The sequence below is a fragment of the Hibiscus syriacus genome, unplaced genomic scaffold, assembly GCF_006381635.1.
Source record: "Hibiscus syriacus cultivar Baekdansim isolate YM2019G1 unplaced genomic scaffold, ASM638163v2 tig00000778_pilon, whole genome shotgun sequence".
Classification (NCBI taxonomy): domain Eukaryota; kingdom Viridiplantae; phylum Streptophyta; class Magnoliopsida; order Malvales; family Malvaceae; genus Hibiscus; species Hibiscus syriacus.
The window spans coordinates 1016418-1040429 of record NW_024061825.1 but is presented as its reverse complement, the minus strand read 5'-3'; the positions used below and the strand labels follow the sequence as shown (position 1 = coordinate 1040429).

At 32.9% G+C, this 24012-nt stretch overlaps 3 protein-coding genes and 1 pseudogene across 4 annotated transcripts; 1 reads left to right on the top strand and 3 right to left on the bottom strand.

Moving 5' to 3' along the window:
- Positions 1-1300: 1300 nt before the first annotated feature.
- LOC120114390 (vacuole membrane protein KMS1-like) lies at positions 1301-6230 on the bottom strand. 2 transcript variants are annotated; one of them, XM_039135332.1, is made up of 8 exons: positions 5847-6230; positions 5158-5369; positions 4460-4538; positions 3643-3942; positions 2785-2942; positions 2166-2282; positions 1738-1917; positions 1301-1640 (listed from the first exon to the last, which is right to left on the bottom strand). In XM_039135332.1, exons 1-8 carry the CDS (start codon positions 5902-5904, stop codon positions 1476-1478), a joined length of 1269 nt encoding a protein of 422 aa, XP_038991263.1. In that variant the 5' UTR covers positions 5905-6230; the 3' UTR covers positions 1301-1475. The 2 variants fall into 2 exon arrangements, with proteins under 2 accessions (XP_038991263.1, XP_038991271.1); XM_039135340.1 differs by lacking the exon at positions 2166-2282.
- A 1556-nt stretch (positions 6231-7786) lies between these two features.
- LOC120218800 lies at positions 7787-8407 on the bottom strand. Its single transcript, XM_039215699.1, has one exon. It carries the CDS (start codon positions 8405-8407, stop codon positions 7787-7789), a length of 621 nt encoding a protein of 206 aa, XP_039071630.1.
- Positions 8408-8896: 489 nt separating this feature from the next.
- LOC120114380 (endo-1,3;1,4-beta-D-glucanase-like) lies at positions 8897-12270 on the bottom strand. Its single transcript, XM_039135322.1, has 7 exons — positions 12103-12270; positions 11362-11383; positions 10471-10597; positions 10286-10376; positions 10027-10116; positions 9465-9562; positions 8897-9078 (listed from the first exon to the last, which is right to left on the bottom strand). Exons 1-7 carry the CDS (start codon positions 12248-12250, stop codon positions 8938-8940), a joined length of 717 nt encoding a protein of 238 aa, XP_038991253.1. The 5' UTR covers positions 12251-12270; the 3' UTR covers positions 8897-8937.
- Positions 12271-14050: 1780 nt separating this feature from the next.
- On the top strand, positions 14051-17554 carry LOC120218793 (annotated as a pseudogene).
- Positions 17555-24012: the final 6458 nt, after the last annotated feature.

Sequence of the window (24012 nt, the reverse complement as noted above, 5' to 3'; positions counted from 1 at the left end):
TTCTACAAGACAATGAAATAACAAATTTTAAGAGAAAAACTAAATTATAATAATTTTAAAAATATTAGTGACTTAAAAATAATTAAATCATCAAAGTCGGAGGAGCAATTGTCCCTCTCACATAGGGATGGGCATAGGTCGGGTTGGGTCGGGTTTTTGGTCCGACCCGACCCGACCAAAATAAGTTTTCATCCGATCCGATATATAACTTAAAAACTCGATTCGACCCGAAAAACTAAAAAAAATATTTTTATTCAATAAAAATAGGGACTTAATTGAAAAAATAATATATAGAGGGTATTATTGTAATTATTCTTAAATATATAAGATAAAATTATATATTTTTTCGAGTCGGGTCGGGTATTTACCACCCTAAACTCGAACCCGACCCAAATATCACATTAAAAAAATTCGTCCCCAAACCAATTTTTTTTTAAAAAAATCCGACCCGATAATGTCGGGTCGAATCCCGTCGGTTTGGGTCCATGCCCATCCCTACTCTCACATATAATATAAATAATTTTAGTTAAATAAAAAAATGTTTTAATTTTATTTCAATAAATTAATTATGTTATTCCTAAATAATATGTTATTCACATATTCAAGAAACGATGTCCAGATTAAAACGTGGATAATATATTGTCTTAATTTTGGAAAACTCAAACCAAATAAACCGATTAAATTAAATATTCTTAAATAAATAAACCACTAATACATGTTTAATTAATTTAATTAAAATTTAAAATTTAAAAATCATATATGAAACACCTCAATCCAATATAAATACTTAATTTTACAATTAAAATCTTTTATGTTTTATAAATAAATGTTAGAAAGAAAAAATTATCAATTTGTTTATAAATAAAAAAACAACTATCTCATTAGTTGCACATTAATAAAATACTATCACATTAAGTAAATACAAAATAATATATGTTCAAAGATAACTTTTATCCACCTGACATTGAAGGCTCGTACTCCTGACATTCAATGTGTTCGAACCAAAACTTGCATTCAAGGTGTTCGAACCCAGAACTTTAAGGAATAACAATAATTTATTTATCATCAATTTCACTTGGTTCGTGTATCCCAGACTATTCTATATATATATATATATATATATATATCTTGTCTGATCAATGAATATCTCAATTTCCATCAAAATATAATATTAATATTAATCATAATAACTGAAAGCAAATGTAATGATTTCAAATCCAGAAGAAAAAGGAGCATTCATCCAAGTTTTGCAGTCAACAATGGGAGAAGAACAGCCCAAAACAAAGATTACACGTGAAGCATAAATAAAAATCTGTAGCTTCTGTTTGTATATGTTCCCCTTCTTCATATATACAAGCTTCTAAGAGGGGATAACTTCAATGGTAATTCATGTCGGAGAACTGAATTGCAGTTCGCTAACGCTAATTGTAAACGAGAAAAACGAAGAAAGGACGGTGAATACCTTCGTCGAATTCCTAATCGGAATGTGTCGAAGCAGAAAAATTCTCGGCAAGCTGCTTCTCCTGCTGTTTTTTCAGATACCTCTGAGCCGTCGCATTGATGATCTTGATAAAGAAGTTCATAAGCATAAGCCATACGATGGTGTTCCATATCGAAGTAAACGAGAAATCCCACTTCCCCTGCAGCGGCATTGTAGAACAGATTTGATTTAGCAGGCTAGTCGACTAAAACTCGGGATTAAAATGGATAGATTTATTGCAGGCTTAAGGGAAGTACCTTGATGTTTGAAGGAACAGGAGGCGGGGCAGCCAAGTACTTCTCTTTGACTGAATGAAGTTTTGCTGTGAGTGTGGGCAAGAAAGAACTGAATCCGGGTATGAGGCTGAGCACCCAGATCAATTCATTCTCTATCCAGTCCAGGAGTTGATTATTACAGACAGAGATTATAAATACTGTCTGCGAAAAAGGAATCGATAGATATATCTAAGAAGCTTGCGAAATCGGAATAAAAAAATTGAGCTTCATTAAGAGAAGTAGAAAGATAGGGATGTCATCTTTGTATGGTACAAGTTGATTCCACCAAAAAAGTTCAGGCATACTGGACAATGCCAATATCGAAAGAAAAACAACGAACACAGAAAGAGCATCACAATTGAGGTTCGTCTTGTATGTAAAACGCAACGAGAACATCACAATTTACAAACCTGTATGTGAGTTTTAATGATTGCCTTTCCAATCAATGTAGCAAGAAAGAACTTCCAAAATGGAATCCCAAATTGTCCACACATGATGCCAGCAAGGTCAAACAAAGGATTTGGGATCTGAACATGATTAAGTTCATCAGCAGCAGGCATACATAAGACATCAATCAAATTAGGCACAAATGGAATTTACAATCCGCAGTAAAACTTATATGATCTTCAAAATAAAACAAAATAAATAACGAGGGATGCTCGAACACAATTCAAGTTTCTATATCTTGGCCACAAAACATAATACCGCACTTCATAAATTGACGTGGAAATTTGCACATTAAATTTATCTTAGCAACACATGTTTCTAGCTTGAAAATTTTACCGGATTGATATAGATGAAGTCCTAAACAAGGAATTTTCTCTGAACAAAATGCAACAGAACATTGTTATTTTATGCCAGTGTGGTTGAAGGTCTAGGTGCGTATTTGTTCATGTGCATGTAGACAATAAAACATAGATAACAGTCAGACAACCAAATATGCACTAAAAATAAAACACCTTGTGCTGCATCCATATTTTGAATTATTCAGATTGATGTGCAACAAATGAAAAGGAAATCAGAACTGACCGAGGCGAGCACTAAAATGGTGAAGAAGTTCACGTGTTGAGAGTGGGATAACAGCCAGTGCTCGATGTGTCGCAGGCGGGTAGCTATGACTCCATTATCCTCACTTGAGGAAGAATCCAATTCTTCCAAGGCATCAATTCTATTGCCTGATACATTAGCTGGATACGGAAGAAATCAACAAAAGCTGGTTATTCTATCAGTATTGAGTGCTAGTAGGAAATCCAAATATAAGTCTTTGACAACCAAGAATTAGACAAAGAACAACCAAGGGCATGGAAAAAATGATAGAAATATTTTTATTTTGAGAAAAAAAGGGGGCAACTACAACGTTTGTGATGTACAAGTGGGGTGGTGATTCTCAGTGGTTCAGACAGTGGGAAAAAGGAGGATTTTGACGACGATGTGTGGTTCACCCCTTCTGATTTGGCCAAAGGGTCATTGATCGGCAAGGGTCTAGGTGAGAACCACCAACCCACTGTCTGAGCCACCCCACTTGTTGTACATCCAAAAACGTAACTCAAGCAAATTTGATTAATAAACAACATTTAAAACCTTAAACTTATTAATCAAAGTAAAACTTTAAACATGAAACCCCATTTTCAAAGAGCAATACAAAAGGAGGAAACAAAGGATGGGATTCATAATATGTTGAGATAAATGGGATCAAGGAGCTCCTTTGCACTGTCAATACTATACAATGTTAAGTTGCAAAGTTAGCATTATATCACTTATCAAACCCAACGAAAAAAGATTGGGGCATCTTCCAGAAATGCCCTCAGTCCAGCCTTCCATAAACAGATTCGTTGAGCAAAGCTTGTTATTGTGATAAGGTATATAGAGTAAAGATGGGGCTCCCACCTGCCCTTGAGATAAAGTAAGGAGGAAGCTCTCCAAGTGCAGTCCCAAGACCCCATAAGATAGCCTCCATCTGCACCTGAGGCAATATGCTGCTAATAGGAACCCTCGACCCATGTGATGATGAAAATAATGGGGGCCCAAACTCTCTGCAGGGTTTATCCAGCCATGAAGGACTTCTCTTCAACTGTATCGTATCATATGGAGCACTCTTCAGGTCTATTCGTCCACATTGCATTGCTTTTATAGTAAATAAGGCAATGTGAGGACCCAAATAAAGGACAAAAGTGTGCAGACCAGATCCTGGAATAAGAAAGGTGAATTAGAGAAGTATATGAATCCAATCTATTTCTTCTGGCATTCACAAAATTTCCTTTTGTATCAAAACAGTATAAAAATAAGCAGATGAGATTTCAGAGAAAATCATAGGCATATATCAAGTGTGAGTAGCAGAAAACACGGCCATACACAACAATCTTCAAAACAATCATTAAAGTGCTATTTCTAATACTCACATTATCCCAGTTTGCTAGTTTTGCAACTACATTTGGTAGAAACAGATTAAACAACCCGAGTCACTTTAATTCTTTTTTCCAAAAGAAAAGCAATAATTAGAAAGAAACCTATCTACAAGACTAGAACTACGCTACAATGCAGAATAAATTACATATTTCCACCACTTGACATCAGCATAAGTCAGCCAGTGTCGTAAGATAGAGCTTATATAATCTACAAAGCATGCTGGTATAACAGCAACAAATTATTCATTAAGCACACTCCTCCATACAACACGAAGATATTCTGAAAGCAATTTTCTTACCAAGACCAATTGAAGATGCAACGCCAAGTGTAATCCACCATAATCCAAATTGAACATACTGAGAAACTTCCTCAACATGCTGATGAAAGATATAATCAAGACATCAAGTGTTGATTATTGTTTCCATTAATCCGATATACAATAAATGATGAAAAACAAGAATGAAAAAATACTTCAGCTAAATACCGAGCCGAAGCTTACATATAAAACAAGATGTTTTAAAACAAATAATCATTAAGAGAAAGTAAGAACCAGTACGACCCCACCCCCTCCCCTAACCCCCACAGAGAAGGAAAATAAAACACAGTTAAAAGAAAAGAGAAAAAGGTAGTCTTTTTTGTCTATTACTTGATAAAATAATAGTGTAGCAGTAAATTTGTTTTACAGCTATCTATACGAGGGTTACAAATAGAGTTTTAATCCTAGCCCTAGATTGAAGCACCAAATGTAATTAATAATCCTAGCCATCTATCTTTACATCTAATAGTTAATAAATAAGACGAATAACAATAATAATAAAATCTCCTGAATCACATTTTAATCTCTCAATTGCATAGCTAAATGTAGCAGAAAATACAGAGCACTCACTCTAAACAAATAAAAACCTTTCCAACAGCATAAAGAAGTACGCTGCATATCAAAAGAAACCCATGACAAAGAACAATTGATATAATAGGTTAACCTGCAAATATGATTACCTTCTCATGAGGACCCTCAACAGTCACAAGCAAAATTCCAACAACAGCTATTAGAGTGCTTGAAAGCATAAGCCAACCACCCTTTTCCAAGAGATACGATACCGATTGTACGACATATTGAATGATAGCCAGAATGAAAAGCTTCAATGTTTTGAAGGGCTGCGTTGTCAATGTTAAATTTTCTAACTCCACCCGATGTCTCTCACGCATATCTGCAAAATTTAATAAGTCTATCAGTTATGGATCTTGAAAACTCCAGTGACTCGAAATTTTCTCTTTATACAGAAAATCAAAACAAAGCTAATATTATCCAAGCATGTCTACATAAGATAAGCAGCAATATTCTCCTCTAATTCACTAATCTATGATGTATAAAGTATCCAATTGATTATTACCTTTTTGTGTCTTCAAATCCAAAATCTACTTTATTTTTAATCTTTTTTCATACATTCAGCTCAATTTAATCGATCTAAATTCTAAAAATCAACCAGCATACTTTTCAGAGGAACTCGGCTAACATAATAGCTGATTTTTACAATAATTACAACAGTTTCGATATCTAGAAAAACCCAACTTCATTGAAGCTCGTGAAATAGAATCAAATGAGGGGAAACCCCTCAACGACACAAAATAATAAAAATAAATCGTAACGAAATTCAATTTTTCAGGAAGGGAAAAAGAAAACTTGCCTTCGATCGACGATTCCATTTCTTGAGCAGAAGAAGTCGCGCCTTTGCCTGAACCCATCTTCAAACTTACATACTACGATTCAACATTTTTTTTTCAATTTCTTCAATAAATTTGAAACTTTCCGTCACTGTCTAACGCTTTCTCGGTGATAAGAAAAGCTATGACTGGGCAAGAATCTGGCGGCTGTAATCGTATAATTAGGCAAAGGAGCCAACTATTTTTCCTTTTCAGTCACCAACGATAAATAACAAAGAATCTTCATTCGTGTAGTAATAGTGCAGATCTCTTAGATAAGATGAGGAAGAAGAAATCAAACGCTGAGGATAAAGCTGCTTTTGCGTGCGTATCTCTTCTGCAATTTAATCAGAACGCACTTTGAATTTTTTTATAATTTGATCCATTTCATAGGCCGAAAGTTACAGGTCAAATTTTGTAATTAGTCCATATATTCTACTCATCTTGTAGTACTAGTCCTTTTATTTTAATTTTGGTAGGTTTAATTTTGGGTAAACTAATTTTATTTCATCCAACTATTATATCTTTTTTATTTTGATCATCAAACAATTTTTTTCAAAAAATCTAATATTTGTTCAGAATCTTCCTCCATCATTGATAGTGAACACAAATATATTGCAGATGCGACCAGGGACGGAGTTATGTTGGGACTCAAAGGGGTCGACTCCTGTAAAAATCTATATGTTTAATAAATTTTAATTTAATAGTATTTTGATTCGTGTAAAGTAAATATTCAAATTTAAAAAAATACAAAAAATTATTAAATATTACTTAATTTAATTATTATTTTTAATAAAATAATTATAAATTAAGTATAGTTTTGTCAAAAATAAAATAAAATTTTAATTAATGATAAATTTTAAATAAATCTTTATATATTTTAATATTTACATAATAATAACAAATTTGCTTATATTGTGTTTCGGTACGTTGTTTTAGTGGTACGTTGCAGTATTCGACATGAGGTGTTGACTTTTCCACCGAACATAGTTCAGTTCGGTTTAATTTTTTTTAAATATTCAGTTTTGTTAACAGTTAAAGAAAAAAATCGGTTAATGAAATTTGGATAATTTTGAATTAACCGTTTGAACATCCCTATTTATAATTTGTTATTTTTATTTATTTTTTTATATAAAAAAATAATTTTATTCCTTTTTCTAGCGGATTCAATCTTCGATTCAACCATTGATATTTTTCTCGAATTTATAATTTCAAAACGTATTTCTATAATTTTAAAAATAAATTATAATTTTTTATTTTTAAAAAGTATTAAAGAATAGAATTATTGTTTAAAAATATTAAAAATACTGAAAACAATTCAGTTACAATTTAAGAACCGAATGAAATATTATTTATTAATTTCATATATCTCTCGATGACAGTTAACAGTGTGATGCTAATTTTATAACAAAATAAAAATTTAATATAACATCTTTAATTGTTGTAATTAAGTAGATAAGTTAAATTAATTATTATTATTTGGGAGAGAACGAAGAGTGCTGTAAATCATTAATATTTAGATTTTATGATTATCTTTTTTAACAACATTATCTCTAAGATACGATTTTAAATCTCTCATTCGAAAATATATTGTCTTATCATTACACTTAATACTTATTGATAACCGATTTTCTTCCGGAACAACTCGGGTCACAGTTTTAGTGGGTGAATCTCTCGGTAAAGATTTTTTACATACACAATAACTCGAATACAAGATATGTTTAAACAATATCAATCTACTTACTACTTGAACCAACACGTCGGTATTAATAACATATTTTGAACATAATTAATAAACATAGAATATTTTGGAGTATATATATATATAATCGGATTTAATTAGTATTATTTACTGTACAAAAGATCAAAAGTAAAAAAGTAAAAAAAAAAGATGGTATGGTGAATTGGGTTGACTTGCACCAGCTTACAGCTTTGACTTACTCTTGCACTTCTGGCTTTGGAGCTTGAGGGCTAAAACCTCTATGGTGAATTGGCATTCGGATGTAACAACCGCATGCTTCTTGAAAACCTTCAGGAACGTAACTCTGCCCGGAATCCGTGTTCGAGTATCCACGACCAGTTCACCGTCCAATACATCGTCGATCAAAGCTCTTATATTGGACGCCATCTCATCAAGCTGGAGTACAAGCCTGCTGGAAAACGTAGCTGAGCCCCTGGCGGGTATGTTACCCGGCGGGATGTCGGCCTCCCCGAATTGATCACCCCGATACGAAAGGACACTCTTTCCCTGGCCGTGCTTGAAGCTGGCATGGTTTGGGTTTTCAACAAGGAGTTGGAGGTCGAGCGTGACGTTCAGTTGAATATTAACAACAGGGAACGAGATGCGAGGGGAGACTCCATCAAGTGCTGCTGAAACGAGCTTGGTTTTAGGCTGCTTGGCTTTGAAGACAGTGAAGGCGAGGATGAGAACGACGATGGATATCAGCAGCAGTACGCCGAGAAGCATGCTGGCAACAGTTAGACACCGGCTTTTGTGGGCTCTTCGCCTCTGTTTCGTCACGGAGACTTGTTCGATTCCTTCCATGTCATTCTGAGTTCGGTGGTAAAGAAAGGGTCCAAGTATGGTAAAGTACCAAGATTCATGACATTAATATGCAAGTAGTTGGCTGGTATTAGCTAACAGTTGGGAAGAGAGGGCTTTAAATGTCTGAAGCCGACAGCTGAGACTTTCCTATGCAGCGTGATACTTGCGGCATTACACTATTGTTCTGTAGGTCTATTCGGTTTTATGTTTTCTCGCTTGTTTCGCTCATCGAGTGTGCGACCATTTAATGTACGGTCCGAGTTTTCAACCAAACAATCTTATCCGCCGTCCTTGGAATTTGTAACAGAGACCTTAATGCCAAACCACATAACTGAAATTTCAATGCATTTGGCTAAATGGTGCATCATAGACAACAAATATGTTCAAACTTTTCCAAAATACTACAGCGATCATTTTACGTGACAAGGCACAATGCATTAAAATTCACTCTTATTCGACTGAAACATGACCATTTTGTAAACATGATCCTAGACAATGCGCGTAAACTCCATCTTCATAGGATATTTTCCTCACTTGGCGTATTTGGTGAACCAATCCAGCATATCTTTATGAGCTTCGTTAGCGCAGGCCGCAGCTGTTGGATCATTGGCATCGTATCTGACCGTCCATCCATGAGAACATTTAGGAAATATCTTCACAAAGCTATCAACCTGCAAGAAAAAGATATTATTTGTAAGAAAGTGAATTCAACATTCGGGGAAGAACAGTTTAGCTGCGGATCAAAAGGGAGAGAAACATAAACTCTGGTGTATATATATATGTAAAGAAACTCGAATCCTATCTAAAGAAATAAATTGTCAGGTGAGGCATATAATATGGTATATAAGTCGCAATCAAATACAAAATATAAGCAATGTAGGGCTTTCAACACCTCATCTCGAAAGAACACATCCTACAGACACAGCTACTCGAGGTCGGGTCCTCTAGGGAGAACGACATTCTCTTTTATCATTGAGGCCACTCAATGGGTTTTAGGCTCATTCAGCAAGGATAACAGATGGAAAATAATATGAAACCAGTCATTGGGCCTTCTTACCTCATTGGCTTTTAAGATTTCACCAAACTGTTCTACAAGTTCTGGGGGAGACATTTTGTCAATCTCAGCTCCCAATATTGCAATAGGCACCTTCAAGCCTGCAAAAATTCGGCTCACAATCAATAGTAATAAGGTATATTTGCACCAACTATGGATACCTCAAAAAAACTGCTGAAAATGTTCCCTTAAAGAATCATCTAATAACATCAACCAAACCCGAAATTTCAATTTTTGCAAAAACATCATCAAAAACAGTTTCATACTACATATTATGGAAAAAGCACTGTTATACAGCATGGAAGAAGCCAAGTTTTCTCATCTCTAGACAGTTCCATGATTTTGATAAAGGACGCTTTTAGAAGCTACTCAGGTAACATAGCCCTCCTGAAAATGCGCCGAATCCTAATGTAAAAACCTAAGCAGAACATTCCCAGAGAGTTCAACCGGCAGTTTTGCCCCAAAGCTTAGGAGACCTCACCTTGAAGTCGTTAGATCCAAACCAATTTCTAATTAAACGAACATATCATTAACTGAAATATTAAAATATTCATATATACCATACCCTTGATATCATCCACTGTCACAAAGGAAGGATGTAACATCACAACTGCTTGGATAAGGGCAACCTTTGACAGTTCAACCACAACTTTAGCTGAGGTAATCAAAAGACTTAGTATTAGCCATCTAGTAAGTGATTGCAGAACTAAATGAAAAGATAATATATTGGAGTCATAAGTGGTGAAGACTGCAGAACATGCTTGTGAAAACACAGTAAATATCTGCTAAGACTGCTATGGTGGGGAAAAAAAATGAAAACTCACCACCCCAACAGAACCCAGCAGCTCCAATTGATGAAACCCCTTTACTTTTCAAAGCATCAATTATTGGCTTTGCATCCTCAAAACCTTTAACCTAAACAAGCAATTAAATGCATAAGGGCATAAAACTTCAAATGTGATGCATCATTCAGTGTTAGATACTTTTGTAGTTAAAAAAGGCCACTAACAGGTTCATGATCCTTTATCCAAGCAGTTAAAGGTCTATCAGGCTTGTCACTGAAGTAGGGATCTCCATAAAAGAAGTCGGGAACCACCACATAGAACCCAGCAGCGGCAACCTTGTCTGCGAGCTTTCCATACAATCAAAAGCAACTGAAATTAGGTTCAAGAAGTTGGTTCACTTCAACTCAAGAAGCTAGATAGAACAAACCGTGTAATTAAATTTAACTGGCTTCACACAACCACCATATCACAATCTCAAACAAATTAAAAGATAAAGGAAGGGCATAGCATTTGCAGTCATTCTGGATTAAGTACACTAGTTTGTCAATGGTTCAAGGCACACTCTAGGCGCCAGAATCCTTATATTGCCCAAGTTGTAAGAAGATTAAAAGGAAAAAAAAGCATTTGCTCTAGTGATGCAAGACTATGTATATGTGCACGTTTTTGTAAGTGTGTATATACACATGAAATAAGCTGAAGATATATAATTAAGTTAACAAACTCTAAAAAGGTAGTATATTTCGTTCTATAAAACATGCAAAATTTGATTTGCGGCGTTTTAGTTATATTCAGGAATTAGGAAGACATACCCAACATTAGTTGCTTTTGAGATTTAGGCTTATTTGATACTTGTTTTATATATGAGTGTTTTAACTTTTAAGTTGTTCATTCCTTTCGCTCTTCGCTTATTATCTAGCCCCATTACTAGCTTTTAATTTGAAATAAAAGTTTCTAGCATCTCAATATGTGTGTGTATGACAGTACGAGACCTGAAAAATAACATCTTCATTGTTCAGAGTTAAAACTCAACTTGCTAATAGTCATAGAAGAGATAATAAAAGTAAAACAACAGCAAAAACCGGTGTCACTATAGCCTTTATCACAACTATTCTTACCTCAAGTTTGGAGCCTCATATCCTGCAGAGCCATGGGAAGAACAGCGAAATTAGCAAAAACGATGGCAACGATTATCATCATCCAGGATAAAACAACTACATATACTTCATGGAACAGAGATAAATATTTGCATAAACAAATGCTCCATGAAAGCAAATAAATAGTAAACAAATTTCTATTCAGCTGCCCCTTATTGTTTTAGTTGTATTTAAGTTATATTCTTAGCAAAACAATGAAATCAATGTGTTTGACAAAGTTTACTTATGTTTCTATGGTTTATACAAAAAAATATTAAATTAATTATTCAAAACAATGGAATATGTTTTTGTTCTATAGGTCGTTTTTTATGAGTTCTCGCTCATGGCCCCAAAAAATATACGAGACGAATCTGATTCCATTATCGATGTAGTATGCTTATATCCATAATCAACACAAAACTCAGATATAATGTGTTAAAAAACATCCATAACCAATACAAAATTCCGATTACCCCAGCATCCTTCTGATCTAGTTTCAAACCCAAGGTTGCTTAAAATCCATAATCAAATATAAAACGCAGACACAATATGTTCAAAAAATGAAGCAAAAGAAACGCAGAAAACGGGTGAAAACAAAAGAACCCGAAGCTCTTCGATTCCTAAACAAACCCATTTCCTCATAAATTTCAGACAAAACAAAATCACAAAAAAAGCATCTTAAAGTCCGAGCAAAAATAAGTGAAGGGCTTGTGGATAAAGTACCGAAAACATCAGAGACAAGAAGAACAGCAAGCTTGGATTGGAGGGATCCAGAGACATAAGTGTTGAAGCCGGCAAGGTTCTCGACGTGACCAGCTCCACTTGCAGCGTCGAGTGTTGGTGGGCTTGAACAGCACTGAGGGCCTGACATGGTTCTTTTTTCTCTTCTCTTCTTCTTCTTCTAACTTAAAAGCTTTTCACTAGCTTCGTTTGAAGCACAGTATAAATAAAACGAACACCAAGAGGTTCTAAAAGTAGATACGAGAGGTTTCCAGGGGAAAATGAAAAATCTGGGCTCTTGCCAATGTGAGGCCTTGGAGTTTGGGATATGTAGTGGGTAAAGAAAAAAAAATATTTAGGGTAGGTATAAATTATATAAAAAATGTTTTTAAAATTTAAAAAGATAAATTACACATTTAATATTTAAACTATTAGTATCTAAACTTTATTTTTTAAAACTATACTTAACATTTATTTTTTTTATTTTAATATCAGTAGTTAAAAACTTAACGGATAGACTCATCGATCGTCGTGTCTACAGTCGTCGGTCATTGCATCCATCAACCGATAAAGCCCAAACTTTTCAGTCCGCATCTTTTCGATCCATTTAGCATGATTCTAACATCAGTGTCTCCGAAAAACGCCTCAATATCCCAAAATCAACGATGGATTCTTCGAATTTTCATCCTCTAATCTCCATCGCAGTCGTCCGATGGGCCTTAAACTAGACTACGTTGGTCGACTCGTCATTCTCTCGTGATTCACTGTTGGGTTTGGTGATCCGTTCACCGGAGATATGCCCCGTCAGCCTGTCTGTTAAGATTTTAACGATGGTACTAAAATGAAGCAAAAACTAAACGTTCGTTATGATTTTGAAAAAATTGAAACTTTAAGTACTAAAACAGATCAAAATTGATAATTTAGGTACTAAATGCATAATTTACCCTTTTAAAAATAAATTTCTTTTTAAAATATAAAATATTTTTATATTTTTAAATATTGTGGTAACGTGTCACATACAATAATTTTACGATAAACTACTTATTTGTGACACTCATCTATTATATATTTTTTGTTTTAGTCACTCAACTATTATGTTTTAAAAAAATCATACTTAATGTTATATTTTAGTTCTATTTTGGTCATCCTCTGGTATTTTTTAATGTTGACGTTGATGTGAAATTTTTAATTATTTTTATGTTGATGTGGGATTATCATCTAATAATACATTAATATTAACGTTAATTTTTCAACGATAGATAATCAAAATAGAACTAAAATATATTGTTAAGTATGACTTTAAAAGACATAATAGATAAGTGACAAAAGAACTATAAAATAAATATGTAACCAGATAAATATTTTACCCATAATTTTATTAATCATTTCATTTTACTTTAATGACATCACAAAATTAAATTAATAAAATATATAATAAATGTCAACCTTGTAAATTTGAATTTTGATGTTATAAATAAAATAAAATAAGTTAAAATCATATTTAAAATGTATCTTTATTGTATAGGATTTAAATTAATATTAAAAAGTCAAATGTAAATGATTAAAAAAAAGTTAAAGTATCATCACAAAAACAGTGACTTTAAATTTTAGGGTAAAGTATATAAAAAATACTTGAACTTTTAGGGTGCTTACATTTTGGTCACTTAAGTTTTGAAACTTACAATATAGTCGTCGAACTCTTAGTTTATTTTTATTTTTATCTATGTCGTTATCTCCGGTTAGTTTTTACTGACATGACACTTAACTCCCATTAATCCATCGATTCTTCTTTTCCATGTTATTTCTTCTTCTTTCTTCTTCTTCTTATTATTATTCTTCTCCTCGTCCTCCTAAAATCCTACATCTCCGAACACTACTCAAACGAGACTTCACTCTCACACTCAAATCTATCAACCAACTCAGTAAACGTAAGCTTGAAATGGCATCTATAATGGCAGAGAAAGCTAGAGAAGTGAATGAGTTTGAAGATTCAAGCTCGAAAATGATTTCTAATGATAGATATATCGAAGAGCTTAGGAAAGAAATTGAGGCAGCTAATGAGGAACATGTTCTGGTTGAACTGGCCAAGATCGAGGCATTAAAAGAAGCTGCAGATATCAAAGCTCAAAAAGATAAGAAGCTGGTGAATTTTCGTATATGAATGAGGAAATGAATAAGAAGATGGATAACACGATCGAAGAGATCGATCGGACTGAAGAGTTGTAACAAAGAGTGAATGTCACTTTGTCTGATATTAATCTCTTACAATATGAACTCAAGCAAGTTAATGATAAAAAATGTTATAATATCGGAACGATGATTATCGGCAAATAAATAAACATGATTAAAAAGGAAAAACAAAGAACACCAGGATTTACGTAGAAAACCCAAAAGGGAAAAACCACGGGCAGAGGAGAAGAATTTTACTAATATGAAGGAAGAAAATACAAGGGATTTTGGTGAAAGAAAAGAACTTGATATCTAACTCTGACTCTTAGTATCTATTTATAGGGATATGTACTTGATTACAAAAGAAAACTAAATAAAGTAGAAATCTACTTTAATAAAGTTTTCTACTTTTAACCAAACTTGGTTTCATACTTTCCCAATAGTTATATATTAATTAATTTGTGCCACTTTGAATTCGAGTCAAACTCTAACAAATCTCCACCTTGACACAAATTTTGAAAGTGCAAAGGTTTCGAGACAAAACACCCAAATTCGATGTGACACCCAAACTCAACAAAAAACAATTATTCACTTCAACGAACAAGTTCTCCACCTCTTCCACAGCACCCCTTAAAGGGGTAATCTTCAATAGCGGACACCGATCAAGTCCAAGTTTTTTCTAGGCTTGGATTTAGTCTTCACATCGACATGGTTATCCTAAATGTCAACTTTGCTCACAAATGTTTCACCACGAGCAATATCATGCACAACACGATCCCGATCATCAATGATAGTTCTATCTTTAAATTCATTATGTTCACGAAATTAAACTTTTTTCTGCTTCACATAACTATTCTGCCATAGTTATTTTGTTCAACGACATTATTTGACATTGTGGATGAAACACCAACTGCTTTATCTAAAACTGTTGAACCCTGTAGAACATAAAACTTGATAGTCTTTCTCTGCCCTTTCAACACAACAAGAAAGTCCTTGCAAATTTTCATAGCTCCACATTCATTGGATAATTTACACCCATTTGAATCTAGAGTACCTAACGAAATTAGATTTCTACTCAAATCTAGAACATGTCTTACATTACCAAGTGTTCGAACAATCCCATCGATCATCTTAATCTTGATTGTGCCAATACATGCAACTTTACAAGGGACATTATTTCCCAAAAATACATCACATGTATAAACAGCTTCATACGTCACAAACCAGTCACGATTAGGACTCATATGAAAACTACTACCAGAGTCAAGTATTTACTCATCACTTAATGTAAAGTTGTCGTTAGCCGCAATTAGGAGTTCTCCATCATCGTACTCCTCTACTATACCGACCTCACCAGATTTCCTAAAGTTATGCTTTTCAGCTTCTCTTTTGATTTTATTTTGCAACTCGTAACACTCCGATTTAACATGACCTTTCTTTTTACAATAATGACAAGTTTTACATTGGTTGGAAGATTTTGATCTACCTCTTCCAATATTATCAGAAGAAACGCTCGCATTTTCTCCCACTGTCTGAGCTAGCTGATTCATGCATCATAGACAATCCGTCTGGGGCTCAAAACCATATAAAAGATGTTTTATCTTGTCAAACGAGTACAACCCATTGTAAACTTCTTCAAGAGTGAGTGTTTCATGACTGAACAAGATTGTATCTCTGAAAGATGAGTATGAAAGAGCCATCAAACATAAGAGGATCAGTCTTAAGTCTTCTTGATCATACTTTATCTCTAAAGTCTCTAGATCAGAGGTGGTTTCCTTGAATGTGGTTAGGTGCTCTTCAAGAGATAAACATTCCGTCAACTTGAGCGAATAAAGATGTTGATCTAGGTGCAACTTGCTTGTCAATGATTTTTGCATGCAAAGTTGCTCTAATTTCGCCCACAAAGATGTAGTTATTTTTTATTTCAATACAACCTATAAAATTTGATTTGATAAGTGCAAACGAACCTGAGAAATAGCTTTATGATCCTTATGTTTTTCCTCATTCGTCCATTGTGTTATCGGTTTCTCATCAAATCATTCTATTATATCGTCGAGATCTAACTGTGCAAGAACATCACGAATCTTCACCTGCCATAGAGAGAACCTGGTGTTTCGATCCAACAACGAAATATCATACTTCATTGTTTCCATAATCTTTAACCCGAAGCTCTGATACCAGTTTGTTATAATATCATAAAGATGATTATCAACAAATAAATCTATCGAAAATGAAAAAAACAAAGAATACCAGGATTTACGTGGAAAAGCCAAAAACGAAAAACCACGGGCAGAAGAAAATAATTTTACTAATATGAAGGATGAAAATACAATAAGATTTTGGTGAAAGAAAAGAACTTGATGTCTAACCCTGACCCTTAATATCTATTTATAGGAATATATACTTGATTACAAAGGAAAACTAAATAAAGTATAAATGTACTTTAATAAAGTTTTTTACTTTTAACCAAACTTGGTTTCCTACTTTATCAATATTTATAAATTACTTAATTTGTGGCACTTTGAATTCGAGTCAAACTCTAACAAAAACCTTCACCAGAGTCAATCAATAAGGAGTTGTTGGAAGCTAAGAACGAATCGGCTTCAATTAGAGAATAGGGTTTTAGGTATATATAACCAATCGATGTTATCCGAAATGAGTTGAAATGTGTTACTAAAGAAACAAAAAGTGAAAAAAAAACAGAAGAAATGTCAGATTTGAGAGTTAAAAGTCTAAACTTAAAGCTCTTAAGAGCCAAATCAAAGTTGGAAGTAGTGACAACAACAGAAGGAAAGGCTAAATCAATTGCGACCAATCTTTCCTTTACACCTGAACGGTTAAAAACTGAAGTTGAAGAGTCAAAGAAATAAAGGCTCTTATAACATAATATATCATGAAAACTGAAGAAGAAATCCGTAAAATAAAGTTCGAAATAGACTCAATCGAGGGAAAACTGTAGGCAGCTGTAGAGGAACTTGAAGCAATCAAGTTAGCGGAGACATCAACTCTAGAGAAGTTGAGATATCTCATAGAGACCACAATGCAATCTAGAGCTTTAGTATCTAATCAGAGATCCACGATTACCATATCTGAATTTGAGTACGAGTACTTAACCGAACGTGTAGTTTGAGCCAAAGAGATTGTTGATAAGAAAGTTGTTGCAGCAGAGGCATGGACTGAAGCTCTCAAGGCTAGTGAAAGGGAAATATTGATGAAAATCGAAATGGTTCAAAGAAGAAGAAGAAGTAACCAGGAGAAGAAGAATGGGTGGGTTAACGGGAGTTAAGTGTCATGTCAGCAAAAACTAACGGGAGGTAACGACAGGAACAAAAATGAAAATGAAATAAAAGTTTGGTGATTGTATTGTTAGTTTCAAAAGTAAGTGACCAAAATGCAAGCACACTATAAGTTTGGGGACTATTTATACACTTTATCCTAAATTTTAATTCAAAACTTAAACAAATTTGATAAATACTTGAAATATGAATTTATTTTGGTTCAATTCCTTATTTTATCATGCAGATTGATTAATTTTTGTTATTAAAAATATAAGATCAATTAGATAAAAAAGCAAATGACATCTTTTGATTAGTTGATTTTTTTTTAAATGTCTATTGTTTTTTGGATTAAAAATTATAACAAGTGTATATTTTAGATACTAGAATGGGATAAAAAAATAATTTAGATACCAAATAGAAAAAGTACTTACTTTCTGGGTTAAGTTGTTTATTAAGACTGATGATTTATTATGAATGAAAAATCAAATAAAAAATGGGTAAAGTATAGTAATGGTTACTGAACTTTTCTAAAACTTTCATTTAGGTCCCTTAACTTTTAAAACTTGCAATACATTCCCCCAATGTTTAGTCCGTTTGTAATATGGTCCCTGACGTAACTGTTGGGGACCATATTGCAAATGAACTAAATGTTTGGAGACTGTGTTGCAAGTTTTAAAAGTTGGGGGACCTAAATGAAAGCTTTAGAAAAGTTCAGTGACCATTACTATACTTTATCCTTATTCTTATTAAAAAATTAAAAAAGAAACAAAGAAAAAAAAGAACCAACAGTCTGCAACAAACATCAAAACCGTTACCGCCACCAACTAAACAAAATTAAAAAAAAAATTGATTTGATCTATAAAAAAACAACACAAATCTTTAAGGGAAAAAAAGGAAGAGAGGCTTGGGTTCATGTAAAAAATATTTGTAGATATCTAATTTACCTTTTCGGTATTCAAATAATATTTAGAGCATATTCTAAATATTATTTAGATCCACTTTATTTTTGATTAGATTTGATAGTTGCAAATCCGGGTAGGCATTTCTTCATCACTGAAGGCCTCCAACGTATAGTACCTGAAAAAAAAATAAAAAAAACATATGTATGTGTGTGGCAAAAGCTGATAAAAGCATGACAACATTTTTCCACTCCCCTTGCAAGGCTCCGGACTGGAATTTAATTTAGTAATCAGAAGCCTTGACAGGAGAGTGAAAAAAGGGTAGCATGTCAGCTCAAAAACCTTTTTGCTCCTCCGTAGGGTCGTGGCTAGGTTGTCGGGGTCCTATACAAATTCTTAAAAGGAGCCCCTATTTTCAAGATATATTCGATTTCGGGATAATAATAGTGGTGTTTTTTTGACAAACGCTGCAATAGATCAATTTATAGTAGCGTTTTTCAATAAAAGCCGTACAATAGTGGCGTTTCTTGAAAAACGCTGCAATAAGTCCATATATAGTGACGTTTATTGAAAAAACGCCACTATAGATATACTTTTTTGGGCCCTATTTTTTTGAGGCCCTGCGCCGTCGCCCATCTCGTACCGCCCCAACCACGGCACTGCTCCTCCGCACAAAACACTGCCAAAGGTGGCAACTGTTGTAAGCCGGGCCCCTAGTCTCCGAAGACTGGAGATGTTTCCAAAGGGCTCAGCTTGAGTAAGGAATGAGCTAATGAGGCCCTTTTTATAGACCACATATCGGATGTATTCCCCCATTAATTTCATCCATCTCAACTCTCAACCTTTGGTTACCTAAGTTTACAATCGATGTGGTAGCTAATCAATGCCAGAATTTGATCCCAGACACATTTTCGTAAGGGCATCTCTCTTATTTTGCATTTCCTTTTATGAATTTACAAACGAAATCATAATTAAAAACCAGATTAACATATAATAAAACACGTGTAAAAACGAAATTTAAATGTCATCTAATTTTACTTATCTTCACATATAAACAATAATCTATTGTTTCTTACAAAACTTAAGATTCAATGAATTCTAAAAACTGGTTTCCAAAAACTTTCAATGTCGTTATAAAATTTATATCTATAGCGCTATAGATGATCCCTAAAAAAATGTCGCTAAATTACTATTTTATTGCGGTATTTATCGAAAAAATGCCATTATAGATGATACCTATTACGGCGTTTGTAAAGAAACGCCGCTAAAATTATCATTTTCTGGCATTTGAAATATAAACGCCGCTATATGTTTAAATTTAGTGACGTTTACTCTCAAAACGCCGTTAAAGAACATAGACTCAATAGTTACAAAAATAATATATATATATATATATATATATATATATCTAATAATCTAATAATCATTAATTATTAATTTATATTTAAATAGAAAAAGGGACCCGAAAAATCATAAAGTTTCATCCGTCCATCTCAAAAAAGAATAAAGCGGTGTGGCCATTTATTTGCTTGTCAAATCCACGCAAGAATAATAAAAATTTTCTTTATCTTTGTAACATCAGCTTTCCTAAAATATAAATTAAATTAGCTGACCCTATTCTCATATGGAATGAGTTAAAGAGAAGGTAGGATAGTAGGTTGCTCCTAACGTCAGGTTGAGAGCAGTTTCCGTGGGAGACCTCCGACAGTCAGAATTATGAATTACCCACCGTATGACTCGATCCCACGACCACAATGTTAAGACCTCCGGCATTCAGCTTTCCTAAAATGAATCTATTAAATAAACGAATTATGAGAACAAAAGAAACCAACCTTATTGGAGTGTTAAACTGTTACCTATATATTTGTTTATTTAATGATACTTTAAATTACAAACAAGATATACCTAGCCAGGTTAAATACATATAAGTTTAATTAAAGGGTAAAGTATAGTAATGATCACTAAATTTTTCTAAAGCTTTCATTTAGGTCCCTTAACTTTTAAAACTTGCAATATAGTCCCCCAACATTTAGTCCGTTTGCAATATAGTCCCTGACGTAACTGTTAAGGGACTATATTGCAAATGGACTAAATGTTGAGAGACTGTATTGTAAGTTTTAAAAGTTAAAGGACCTAAATAAAAGCTTTAGAAAAGTTCAGTGACCATTATTATACTTTACCCTAAAAAATTTGTGAACCTAACAGCACCGACTTTTAAACGAAGTAGGGTCCGTGGGGATGCATGCGGCACGCCATTTTGTGGTTCTAGATTTCACAACGTTGTGGACTAATAAATACCATTGATGTTGAACAAAAGGTAAGGGTAAATTAATAGTTGGTCACCAAACTCTCATAAATATTTGTTTTGGTCACTGAATAAAGTTTGCGAATTAAGCATTTTAATAACTTATGTTAGACTTCATTTTCATTTTAGGCACTATTTTTGTACTTAGAGGCTGCGTGTTGCTTAAAAGGGTGTTGGGGGTTTTCTTATGGCCTAAGGAAGTCAAATCATGTTTTTAGGTATTGATGATTGTGTTAAATAATATAACCGTTAAGTTCTAATGACAAATTTCCCAAAAAAATCACCCTATCAATCTTTATTTTCCTGTCAGACACCCTTCTAGGTTTATTTCTCGATCTAACACCTTTGCAGAAAGACATGCACCGCGCCTTATGCTGACTTGGCGCCACGCTGGGTAAGGCACGGTGCATGGGTCGCGCCTTCTGCCACGTAAGGTATGGAGCGGTGCATGGGTCGCACCTTCCTGACATTCTGACACGCGTCAGAATGACGCGGTGCATGAGTCGCGTCTTTGCTTTAAATTCGCCCCCACCCGACCGTTCACACTCTCATCCCTCCCTATAAATACCTCTATTCTCAATTATGATTACCATATCAACAAAATGTCTAGATATATGATTTCCATCCAAACGAAGCAAAAATTAATGGTCACCAGTATAATTTGATGCAATTAAATAACTTTAAGGGTTAAATTGATGCGAAAATACGATATATACGAAATTGATAAATTTGGTCTACTAAAGGGGTAACTCTGATCCTTAAGCTTTATAATTTTTTTACTATGGTAACAATGAATTATTAAAAATATTAATACATTTTTTTTTGATAAATATGGAGTGAATATAATGTAGTATTTGTTCAACAACTCTCAACTAATTGACAATAAACACTCATATTCCTGTCGGTATCAAACCCATGACCTCTAAGAAGAATAATAAAATTTTTAACCGAAGTCGTTTGATTCGTACAGTACAAAAATTATTTAATATTGTTAGTTCAATTTTTGTACTTTTTATATAACTTGATTATACATGCAACATGAAAAAATTAAAATACAACACAACAAAAAGAAAATATATAAAAAAAAGGTATAAATGTGACAAATTGCACATAAAACAACTTTATTTTATATATATATATATATATATATATATTCGTTTATAGCACAAAAACATAATAAAAGCACAACACAAATAATAAAAAACGATTTAATTGTTTCAAAATTTTATAATATATATATATATATATAGATATACAGATCTGTATAATTTAAATAACGAGTAAGGTTGACTGTGAACTAAAAAATGATTCGTAAATTTTTACTTTCTAAAATTATTCTAAATTTATGTTTGTTGGATCTGATAAAAGCAAATTCGATTTTTAAATTCAAATTTAAATATCACATCGTTCATAATTTTTTTGGCAAAAAGGCATTCAAGGCCCTCCAACTTAAAAAAAATGTGACCCCTATCGTGTTTTTGTTCAATGTGTCCCTCTAACTATTAAAAAGAACTCAATGTGACCCTTTGACCAATGATTTCCGTTATGGACCAAGATTCTGTTAATTCCTACTGTTATTAAAAGGGTAAACACACATTTATTAAACTATTTAGAATTTAAATAATATTAAATTGATATAATTTATAAATATCCTTGTATTGAAAATTTTTAGAATTTAGTGACCGAAATAGAAGATAAGAAAATAGTTGAGTGATGAAAAGTATGATTTACCCATTTTATAACAACAAGAATCTTAGTTAATGACGGAAAATGTTTGTCAAATGGCACATTGAACAAAAAAAAAATAATAGGGGGGAATATTGTTTTTTTAAGTTGGAGGGCCTTGGATGCCTTTTTGTCTATTTTTTAATCAATTTAAGGCACACAGAGATCAAATAAGAAAAAAATTAAAAATCTAATCAAGAAACTCGAACAAAGATAGATAAAAACATATCTGGTCGTATAGGCAAACGAACCACAAAATAAGATCAAACTATTGAGAGACCACCAAGCGATGTGAAAATCTATCCACAAACAAAAATCGGGTATCCACATCCAATATAAGAGTCCAAATCAGGAAAGATCAATATGATATTATATAAACGTCATCTTAATCATACATAGCAATGTCAAATCAACCCTTAAAAAATAAATGAAAAAAAGGCCAACAATCCATAAAACATGCAACAAAAAAAAACGTGTCATAAAGACAAATGAAAACGTGTCATATCAACAAACTTATTGAAAAAAAATAAAAGAAAATAGAGATACAATAAAAAGAGAGTCCAAATTAGGGAAGATCAATATGATATCAGATAAACGTCATCTTAATCATACGTGGCAATGTCAAATCAACACTTAAAAAATATAAATGAAAAAAATGCCAAATAACCATAAAACATGCTAAAAAAATAAGAAAACATGTCATAAAGACAAATGAAAACGTGTCATACCAACAGACTTATTGAAAATAAAAAAAAATAAAAGAAAATAGAGATACATTATAAAGAAAAGAAAAAATAACGAATATCAGCGACCGACAACCAACATTAAAATTTATTCAACAAAGACCAAAAAGAAAAAGAGATGAGCGATATACCAACGAGAGAAAATCAGGGTTTTACTTTTTTTCTTAATTTTTTAGGAAGTATCATGTAATAGAATTGTAATATATCACATTATAATAAAATAAAAAGTAATAAAATTTAATGGATGTATATATATTAAATAATCTAGAGTGATTATAAGATAATGTCTATTCATTTTTTAATAGAAACTGCTAGTATGATTAAAAAGAGAAAATATCTAAAATTACAATAAGAATCTACAATTATCATCGTAAACTAAATACATAATTTGTATATTTTCTTATAACGTCGAAACTAACAAATTTAGATCATATAAGGACATGCATGGAAAAAGTTAAAGATCTAACAAAAAAACTCGAACAAAAATATATACGAACAAATTTGATTGCATCGGCAAGCGAATCACAAAAGGAAATTAAACTATTGAAAGACTACCGATAACCACAAATCAGAGCTGAGCATCATTAGAAATTATCCACGAAAACAAAATTGCGTATCCAAATTCAATATGAAGGTCCATAGTAGGGAAGAACAACAAGATTCCAAATAAACACCATCTTTATCAGTTATAGCATCGTCAAATCCAACCCTGAGAATACATAAATAAAAGAACGATCAAACCGAAGGGAAAAACAAAAAAATGTCACAAATGTAGAATTATTCTTATTAAAAAT

Excerpts from the sequence above, each read along its gene's own strand:
- LOC120114390 (XM_039135332.1), bottom strand. The coding sequence starts at position 5,904 with ATGGGTTCAGGCAAAGGCGCGACTTCTTCTGCTCAAGAAATGGAATCG. Across the intron at positions 3,943-4,459 it reads TGCATCTTCAATTGGTCTTG|GATCTGGTCTGCACACTTTT; the intron begins GTAAGAAAATTG and ends TTCTTATTCCAG. Across the intron at positions 2,943-3,642 it reads TTACTTTATCTCAAGGGCAG|CTAATGTATCAGGCAATAGA; the intron begins GTGGGAGCCCCA and ends TTCCGTATCCAG.
- LOC120218800 (XM_039215699.1), bottom strand. The coding sequence starts at position 8,407 with ATGGAAGGAATCGAACAAGTCTCCGTGACGAAACAGAGGCGAAGAGCC.
- LOC120114380 (XM_039135322.1), bottom strand. The coding sequence starts at position 12,250 with ATGTCAGGCCCTCAGTGCTGTTCAAGCCCACCAACACTCGACGCTGCA. Across the intron at positions 10,598-11,361 it reads TATGAGGCTCCAAACTTGAG|AAAGCTCGCAGACAAGGTTG; the intron begins GTAAGAATAGTT and ends TTGATTGTATGG. Across the intron at positions 10,377-10,470 it reads GGATAAAGGATCATGAACCT|GTTAAAGGTTTTGAGGATGC; the intron begins GTTAGTGGCCTT and ends TTGCTTGTTTAG.